Genomic DNA, 9691 nt, shown 5'->3' with positions numbered 1-9691 from the left:
GGAAGTGGGCGTGGTTAAAGTCCGATTTCGCCCATTTTCAATACCAACCTACCTTGGATTAAGGGAAATCTTCATACCAAATTTCGTTAAGATATCTCAATTTTTGCTCGAGTTATCGTGTACACGGACAGACGGACAGACGGACAGACGGACAGACGGACGGACGGACGGACGGACGGACAGACAGACATGGCTTAATCGATTTCTTTTTTCATCCTGATCATTTATGTATACATTTGTCTATATCTATCTCGATTCGTTTTGGCTGTTACAAACAACCGTTATGTGAACAAAATTAATATACCCTTGTGCACAAGTGCGCTCGGGTATAAAAAAGTACATATGTATGTGTACATATTGCTTGAAAATATCAATTTTCCCTTACCTTAAACGGACTTACGGCCTTCTTTAGAAAAAATATATACGCTTAAAATAAAAATTAGCGAAATCGGCCCAATTTTATATAACCCTGCCTAACATGAAAATTTTCTATGCGATAAGGCTAGTAGCCATTTGATTATTAGTATATTTTTTTATCACAAAACTACGGTAAGATATTGACTGTTTTTTGTACATTTTTACAATGAGCAAGAGCTTACAGAACTAGTAGAGCGTATAAGAACAAGAGCTTACAGAAAAGTGGAGAAAACATAGAGGACCTAACTACATATACATTGGTAACTAAGTAAAAACGATTTTGGATTGCTTAGTCAAAACGGGAAACATATATATTTGAATCTTAAGAAAACAAGGCAAATAGCAAAATCGGCTAAAAACGGCTATTTTTTTTTTACAATACGGCTAACAAATTGGCTACCGGTTAAACCGAAATTTCTCCGGCTGTTTGCTATCTCAACCGACTAAATCTAGCCGAAAACGGCTCAAATGGCAACACTGGTTGGAACTTCAATACCAGTGTGACAAACGCAGGCATGGTTGGCATAACTGTCGGAAAACTGAGCCCCAATGCCGGACTGGATGATAACGGCCTGAGGCTGGTTGATTCCACTGCACAGTTAGCGAGATTTTTGTCTAAATCTTGCGTTTTTTCTCTACCGTGTACACTTAGCTTTAGAGCTCTATTGAGTGTTTCCACGTCTCTAGCGAGATTTTTATCTCAAGTCTCGCCTTTTTTCTCTACTGTGTATACTTATCTTAAGAAAATAACTTTTATCAATTTTCTTAGCTTTAACTTCGAAATTACATATATGTATAAGATTTTCTGATTTACATACTTAGCCTTTTAATGGGTACTTTTTTTTAGTTAGGTTCTTAAGTAAAAATTAAATTCCAATTTAATTACTTTTGTCTTTTCATGCAAATTTCTACAAAATATACATACGTATGTACATTAGACTGCATCACTCCCCATACAAAAAAAAAATCGGTACTATTTTTCCATTGGAATTATAAAATCTATTATATTTTAAGACGTCCACCAAAATATTTCGAAAAAATATTAAGATTTAAGTGAGCTGGACCAATTTCAAAATACCTCCAAAAATGGAGTTTTTTATGAATAAAAATAGTTTCTTAAATTTTTTTTTGAAAAAATCCCCTCAAATAACAAAACGGTTTAAGTTTAAAAAAATTGCATAAAAATATTAAAAAAAATAAAAAAAAAATTTAACGGAATCGTAATGATGAGATTTTTGATGGTGTTATTTTAACTTTTTTCAAAGTTTGGTATAAGAAAAACTTTAATAACTGAGCCTAAACTCTTCTGATTTAGACTTAAGAGATGTCGGTGGAAAGGTATTTTTTCACCCTTTTTACTCTTACACTCTTTGCTAATAAACTCATTCAGGGAATGAAAGAAAAAGGTAGGATGAACGAACGTCATTCAAAGATGAATAAAGATGTGTTGGTATTTAAAAAAAAAAAAAATGGGACACGAATGATTTTTTTTTTGACAGAAATAAAAAAAGTGTGAAAATACCTTTCTACTGAGATCCCATAAGTCTAAATCAGAATAGTCCAGTTGCCCAGTTATTCAAGTTTTTCGTAAATCAATCTTTGAAAAAAGTAAAAAAAAACAGCATCAAACTTACGATTCAGTTGAAAAGATTTTTAAATATTTTAATGCAGTTTTTTTAAGCTTAATCTGTTTTGTCATCTGAGGGGACTTTTTTCAAAAAGTTCTTTAAGAAACTATTTTTATTCATAAAAAAATCCATTTTTGGAGGTATTTTCACATCGGTCCAGGTCACTTAAATCTTATTATTTTTCCGGAATATTTTGATGGACGTCTTAAAATGTAATAAATTGTGTAATCCCGGCGGAAAAACCGCAACTTTTTTTGGTGATGCAGTCTAATGTACATACATGTCACCAATAAGAAATCTCGATGTGCTAGAAAAATACCAAAGATGTAGTTTAATTTAACATACCTAGATATTCAAAAAAATAACATTATTGAAACGATTATTATTTTCAGCAGTCTGGCAGCTCTAAGTTTGATGTTATTTTACTATCTAATTAATTCTTTTTATATAAAATTTAGCCAATTTTGACTCAAAATAGCAGTTTACATATTCACAACAAAATATATTTTATTAAAAAAAAAAATGCACATCCTTTCAATTGCAGTTTGTTATTTTCTGTAAATACATATATTGAGTTTCTTTAATTTGAGCTCTGAGTTATTTACCTTTTTACATGAATGATTCGGAATTCAATTGAACAATTAATATACATAGCTGCCAAGTTCTGCTCCGAAAAATTGTATCGCAAATCGATAAGAATGATCTTAATGTTGAGAACGCGCGTTCTACACTAACTTGTGTCGCTGGCACTTGATGTATAATACATGCCAGATCTCTTAGTCGGGGACATATAAATGTTTTACTCTCCCAGTAATCCATAAGGTCCGTATCAACATCAATGCGCTTGTCCTTATAGGTACCTATTTCCATAAATGCTTTTCGAACGTAATCTTCAAAAAAATAAAAGTCAAGTTTTGCTTTTATATTTGACTGAAAAAATTAAAGTCAAATTTTAATGTGATGGAGAGGAACTTGACCTCCCTTGGCGGATCTAATTAGCGCCAGTTAACATGAAGTAGTAAAGGCAGGCTATGTTGGACTCTGTCAACATCGCTGAAGAGTTTATAACGCCAACCAGTTAGAAGTAATCGTGGTGGGATTACTATGTACAAAAGTATGTAACTCAGTTACGGGATAAAAGCTGTGAAGAAACCAAACTGACCCACAAATTATGATAGAAGCTTTTATTTATTTTCACTTATTTTGTTTAACTTCTTTATTATATAGGCTACAGCTAGATTGTCAAGTATTTTACTATTTATTTGACTCCTCTCAGAGTGACATGTCTCAGTACCTCCAGCAAAGTGTCACGCACTCCTACATTCGATACTTGGTTAATACGTATCTCCAGCTTGTTGTACGTTTCTTCTTCGTATTTGGCATAGATGCGTGGCATGTCTAAGTCTTCGTAGAGTTCTTGAATACGTGCAGTCTTCTGTCGATCTGAAATGGTGAAAATGTGATTATTTTAAATTAATTCAACTATTATTTTAGGTACAAATCGGGTATATTTAAATTCACCATTAGTTTTATTTATTGAGTTCGTTTAAATAGTTTTTCTATTTTTATACCTACCATTTTTTCCATAGCATTCCTCCATAATAGCTCTCTGTGCGGGGTTAGCTATTTCCAAGCAAACCACCGCCAACCAGGAACACTTGTTCGTCTGTATGTCTGTGCCGATCTTGCCAGTAAAGTCCGGATTACCAAAAGAATCGAGGTAGTCATTTTGTACTTGACAGAAAGTGGCCAAGACAAAAGTAATGGCTTCACATTCTTCGTAAACCTTTTTATCCTTAACGCTACAGAGATAAAGATTAAAAACCATTTACCTATATCCATTTTGCGAGTATCTCAAATTCTTGCTCACCCCGCCAAACTTAAACCCAGCGCTACGGGCAAATAGAAAAAGTTGCTGGAACTTTTATTATACACAATCGTATTGAATGTGTCCATATTGAAGGTAAGGACATTATTTCTACTTATGATCATATCCAATGATTGGCCGCATATACATTTAAACGTGTTTTCATGAAATAGTTCGAGCAGTTCCACATAACAATCCAAGTGACGAAAATGATTCTTAAGAAATTCATAGATACCGTTTTCAATCATCAGCGAATCATTTATGGAATTCAGTCCTACTTCTTCTAGCGTATACCAACATGGCTTACCACGTCTCGTGGTGCTATTATCCACTATATCATCGGTAATAAAGAGTACACAATGCAGCTGAAAATCAAGGAAGTTGTAAAAAATTTGTCTAATTTGTAAAAAGCTAATTGACAAATAGCTACCACTTCGACACAACAACCAAGTAAGTGCGCCAATCTAATTTTTTCCGGGCTGAGTTGATCACCTGTGGCTAGATTTTTGTAAGTTAAAACGGTAATTAGGCCATTTTTCGTATTGGTCAACGACAAATTGTACTCCAAAGCCTGTCGAGCAACGAGAATATATGTATGCACATATACGTATCTGTGAAGTTACTTGAGTTGAAAAATTAGGCAGATACTATTTACCTTTCTAAACCATTCTACAGCATCTTCGCATTTATACCTATCCGCTATTGAAGTAAGCTCATCCACAACATCTGTAAACGAGACAAGATGTCGGCAAAGTACAAAAAATAGCAGGAGGTTTTAAGGTATAATAGTTATTAATTATAATTAAAAGCCGATAAGTATGGGACTCATCGTACTAAAAAACCACCCCTGCTCAATTTCCCTCCTACCAAGCGGTAGCGCGGAGCGGAGCGGTCTATTGTATTTCTATCGCTTTGCGCTGATCGCCCTTCCGCCAGTGGTTTAACTAACATGACCGCTCCTACAGTGGATCTAGTCTTTCTAAAACTGATGTGCATATCCGAGAGTCCTCCACCTGCCTCGATTGCTGCAGCTAGTCTATTGCTTATTACACGTACTAGAAATTTTCAAGGCGTAACTAGCAATCGAGCGATATGCTGAAGGATCTCCCGGTGAAGTAACAGCCTTGGGTAGGGGAAACGCTTTGTTTCCATATAAATAAGAAGGAACACATCATTGGCAAAGCATTCGTTGAATGCACTAACGAATACTCTTTCCTTTTGTAAAAGTTAGCTTCGACGTTTGCTCTGCCTCTTCGGGACATGTTATATAAACCGCACTGAAGTTTCCAGCTTTTTTTTTAACCACTTTGTACGCTAATTCCAACTGGCCTTGGTCTACGCTATTGAAAATGCTCTGGAAGTTGTTGTTGTTGTTGTAGCAGCATACAAATTCCTCAAAGACTTTTTGGGGAGTGTTGCTGGACTGACAGTCCTTGGCCAGATATAAATCTGGGTCGTTCCGGTTACGTAGACCCGACTGTCGTGGGAACGCTCTGGAAGTACTCTTGCTTGCTGTTCTTTATAGCTTGTTTCAGCTTCTTTCACGTACGCTTATAGAAGGAGTGTTGGTCTACATACGTCCCTCGTGCCCTGTCTCTTTGGTAGCTTCCCCTCGCTCTGTTGCATTGCCGCCGCAGGTCTGCCATGCGATCGCTCCTCCGTGCTGCTGAAGGAATTGCTTATCATGGAAGCATCACAAACCTTTTTAATACCGGATGTTAAGTGGTTTGCCTTATTCGTAGCTCCCACTGGTAAAACAATTTCCGATGCCATCGACGTCGTATATGGCTGTTCCATCACTTTTTGGGAAGCAGATCACCAAATAGAACTACTGGGCTCGAGTTCATCGTGAGCTTAGCCATACTAGTGTCCTCTTTGTCCTGATTAGGCCTGTACCAAAGTGCAAACACCGTTTAAGCGGCGATGGGATTCTAATCAGAGCATAGCTATTGGAAGGTTTTTCGTGTCTGAGGTTCAAGAGCAAATCAAGTCGGCCTAATAGCAAATCCATGAGGCCAACTGAGAAACGGGCTAGTATATTTTTGATTACGTATTCATAAAAATAGGGTATGAAGCCGCTTCTTTCGTAATCCAAATTCCTAGTATAGAGAACCGAATTAAATGCTGGATACTTTTAGAGAACTATAAGTTATTTTACTTTCTGTAGATTTTGAAGTTCTTCTATTGAAAATAGAATGATGATTTAATGTTGTTTTTTTAGACTTTAAACGGTAGATGAATTCAGCATTAACAGATGAGTCGCTATTTACTGGGTGCCAGTACACAAAGCAATTGCATGGAATGAGCGGGCTGATATGCTAGCCAAAACCGGGGTTAAATTACCACTGGGAAGTGTGCCAGATATCTACCAATCCCTGAACTTGACCTCCATATTTTTGGGCCTACTGAGTGAAGACTTCCGAAATAATATTTTACATACCTGGATAAACAGCCAAATGTTGGTTGATCTCGTCCTTTGACATTGTCAAACGCGGTTGGGATTGAGCAGGCTGAATTTCTAATGTTGATTGTTTGCTAAATAAAAGTTGGTTAAATAAACAAAATAATTACAACGTATCCATTATCTTTGGCCTAACAACCAATTTTAACGACCAAAATCAATGTACGTACATATGTACTTTAGACCGCACAAAAAAAATTTTTGGTTGATGTATGGATCGCCTTTATACATTTTTCGCATTTACAGGCAGTTCTTAAAGTATGATGTATCCATGTTTTTGCATCGAAGATACTTTTTTTTTAAGTTTATTGACCTCACCACAATGTCAGTAAATTACAGCTCTCCAAAAGCAAATTAACTTTTGTTAAGGAAGTTTTTTGATTATTCCAGTGGCTCGAATATCTTTGAACATGGGTATTTAAAAAAAGTAAAAAGTGACCCCTAGGTTCGAACAAAAAAAAATATTTTTTCGAAGTCGGCTTGCAATGTAAATAAGACTTTTGGGGTATACGCGAATTTTTTGTATTAGCTTGTACGATCTAATGTACATACATATGGTTATATATGTATGTAGGTGAGTATGCAGTAAATTTAGGGTGTTATTGGCACGTGTTCATAGTCCAGCTACTAGTCGAAACTAATAAATTTGCAACTTAAATTTAAGTACCAACTTAAAATTCACTTCTATTCATAGTCGCATTTCAGACTTCTACTAAGTAGTTTTAACTTAGCTTTACAATATAGCAAAACGAGTTTGAAAATGTACCGATTTTTCTTTACGATATTTTGAAAAAAATTAAATTTAATAAAAAATATAACGGATGATCACTTTATGTAATTTTTACTTTCATTGCATGTTTATGCAAAAGAATAAGAACAACCGCAGTGATGTGAAAAAGAAAAGAAAAGAATTGCAATACGCATTTAATTTCATGTTCAATATTATCAAAATCACGCTCAACCAACTTAATTTTTACATATTTTGTCTTTTTTCCTTTAATTTAATAAAATACTTATGTATACCTAGTTACGACTTAATTGCAGCTGCAGCTCAAACTAAATTTAAATTTGTATTTAGCAAGATAAGTCGAAACTAAGGCGACTATGAACAGCTTTAGTAGTAACTTAGGATAGTTCCGAATTGGCTAACACCAACTTACCGTATTGTGCTCGCAAAGTTATGTTTACGCTCCGCATTAATGGTCGGTTTTTCAGTCTCAAACGTCGGCGGGCGTTGCGAGATTGCCCGATGCGAAGGACTTATATTACTGCTGTTGATGCGGCACGCACTAGCAGACGCAATTATACTTGTATGCATTTTGGAAAACTTATGCAGCAGTGAAGCCATTTTTAATCTGAAAAATATAAAATAACTAATGAGTGCAAATCGTTACCTTAACTGCATAAATAAAGCAAAATCTGTGAAAAACGCAGTTTCGAAAAAAGTGTTGGTTAGGGCTTTTGTGAATTAAGATGACGATATGCATCTAGTTATGTATAAACAGACAGTAGACTGGGCCGGATATCAGATTAGGATATTTCAAAAACTGTAACTGGACATAGATTAGAGCTTGGCTCTAGGTCAGGGTTATTCGTAGAGGAGTTTAAAGGCATTTACTTTCTATTCCCTAGGGTCTACGCTATTGCCTTTGAAACGAGAGTGTTTGGAATAGTTATGGTCTGATTATGGCAACTTAACGTAACTTACGGCTCTCTCTTAAACATTATGTTAAATGGGTGTTGCTTATAATTGAACAGCCGAAACTTAACGTAACTTAATGCCACGTCGAAATCTGTTTCATTTTGATGCTCTAAGTTCTACGTTCCGTTAAGTTAAGTTAAGTTGCCATAATCAGGCTTTAAGATCTATTAAGTGTATCAATTAGACAACATTTCAATAGGATTTAAACTATTGATGATTAGAGCCCGTACAAACTTGCTCTTACGTCCTTTAACTACGAGTTATTGAAATTCAAGACACTCGATTTATTTAAATCTCGATTTATAATACAACTCCGTTTGAAACCCGGATGCATTATTTAAATTTGTTCACAAAAATAATCAAACTTGCGATGAGTCGTAGTTGTGTTTTATGACTGAAATTTAAGCTGCTGACAATGAGCTGAATGCCATTTTACGACGCTTTTTTTAATTAAAAATTTTCTATTCGTAAACAGAAAAGTTTCAACTGTGCCTTTTCCTAGTAAGTTTTGTGTAGTAAATTTTTTTAAGCAGAATTTGCTGTCCGATCCTGTGCTAAAGGCACTGAAAGGTGCTGCTAGACAAAACTACAAATCTGCTAAACAACGAGCATAAAAGGAAGCATGGTGATTTAGTGTAAAGGAGTTTAATTCGTCACCGATTTCCAAGGTAAACGCTTCCATTCCCCATTCTGCAACGGTTTTCTAGTTTTCTGTGCTTTTATAAACATTCCGTTCAGCCAAGAATCTCCTAAGCCAACTTAAAAATTAACAAAGCTGGTCTCCGCAAAGGCTGCGCTGCGAATAAACTGTCGCGTCACCTCACCGGCGGGGGCAAGCCTCCACCCGATATTGACCAATAGCTAAGCGGCAATAAGCAAGAGTTACGTGCTGCGATTGAGGTAACTATCGAAGGTCTCGCACTAAATTTCGATGATGACGACGAAGGCCAGTTCGCCCCTTCAGACTCTATGCACAGCAATGGCACAACGAAGCTTTTTCTCGATAACATCCAAATGACAGAACCTTGGCCAAATGCCGAAAACATGATAAGTCCCGGTTTAACGCGCTTAAACCGCAAATTTTAACGATTTAAAAAATATGAGACTAAAACTTCGTCGCGTCGTAAACGGCGACCCAAAAATATTAAGTCGATGTGAACAAATGCAATTCTGAGTTAAATCACCATTCAGCGAATTTAAATCGCCTTGTAAATTTAAGCCTCGAAATTTTAAGAAAAAGCACTTGCTTATTTTTTTGTTCATAAGGCTTATTTTCTTTCGTTACCGTTTCGTTTTTGGTGTTTATGTTTGAAATGTTAACAATTACTTTTTTATTTGAAGAATGAATGCACAAGTCAAATGCCCCAAAGGCAAAATACAACTGTGCTGAGAACTCGACGTTTAGCTGTCTTAAAAAACATTCCAATTGAAGCTTGCTAATTTAACGCATTCGCACAACAAGCAACGGCGAACAGAAGCTTTCACTTAGTATTTGAAATCTACAGCAGTACTTTTTTTTGCAATTTTTTTATATACATATAAATATTAATATATTTTACCGATAATGATGCGAGATAATAAAAACAAACCAGTTTCCTTGATCCTCATAAACTTCT

At 35.6% G+C, this 9691-nt stretch overlaps 1 protein-coding gene across 1 annotated transcript; it reads right to left on the bottom strand.

The window, feature by feature from the left end:
* Nucleotides 1–3262: 3262 nt before the first annotated feature.
* On the bottom strand, nt 3263–9485 carry LOC108367194 (farnesyl pyrophosphate synthase-like). Its single transcript, XM_017621789.1, has 8 exons — nt 9403–9485; nt 7534–7728; nt 6353–6447; nt 4568–4638; nt 4343–4483; nt 3916–4277; nt 3621–3847; nt 3263–3488 (listed from the first exon to the last, which is right to left on the bottom strand). The coding sequence occupies exons 2-8, from the start codon at nt 7719–7721 to the stop codon at nt 3304–3306; spliced, it is 1269 nt and encodes a 422-aa protein (XP_017477278.1). The 5' UTR covers nt 7722–7728; nt 9403–9485; the 3' UTR covers nt 3263–3303.
* Between the last annotated feature and the right edge of the window lie 206 nt (nt 9486–9691).

Source organism: Rhagoletis zephyria, unplaced genomic scaffold (genome assembly GCF_001687245.7).
Source record: "Rhagoletis zephyria isolate East Lansing unplaced genomic scaffold, Rhagoletis_zephyria_1.1 Rzeph_scaffold_02579, whole genome shotgun sequence".
NCBI lineage: Eukaryota > Metazoa > Arthropoda > Insecta > Diptera > Tephritidae > Rhagoletis > Rhagoletis zephyria.
This window is presented reverse-complemented; position numbering and strand designations above follow the sequence as displayed.

Excerpts from the sequence above, each read along its gene's own strand:
- LOC108367194 (XM_017621789.1), bottom strand. The coding sequence starts at position 7,721 with ATGGCTTCACTGCTGCATAAGTTTTCCAAAATGCATACAAGTATAATT. Across the intron at positions 4,639-6,352 it reads ACATTTGGCTGTTTATCCAG|ATGTTGTGGATGAGCTTACT; the intron begins GTATGTAAAATA and ends TCTCGTTTACAG. Across the intron at positions 3,848-3,915 it reads CTGGGTTTAAGTTTGGCGGG|CGTTAAGGATAAAAAGGTTT; the intron begins GTGAGCAAGAAT and ends TTATCTCTGTAG.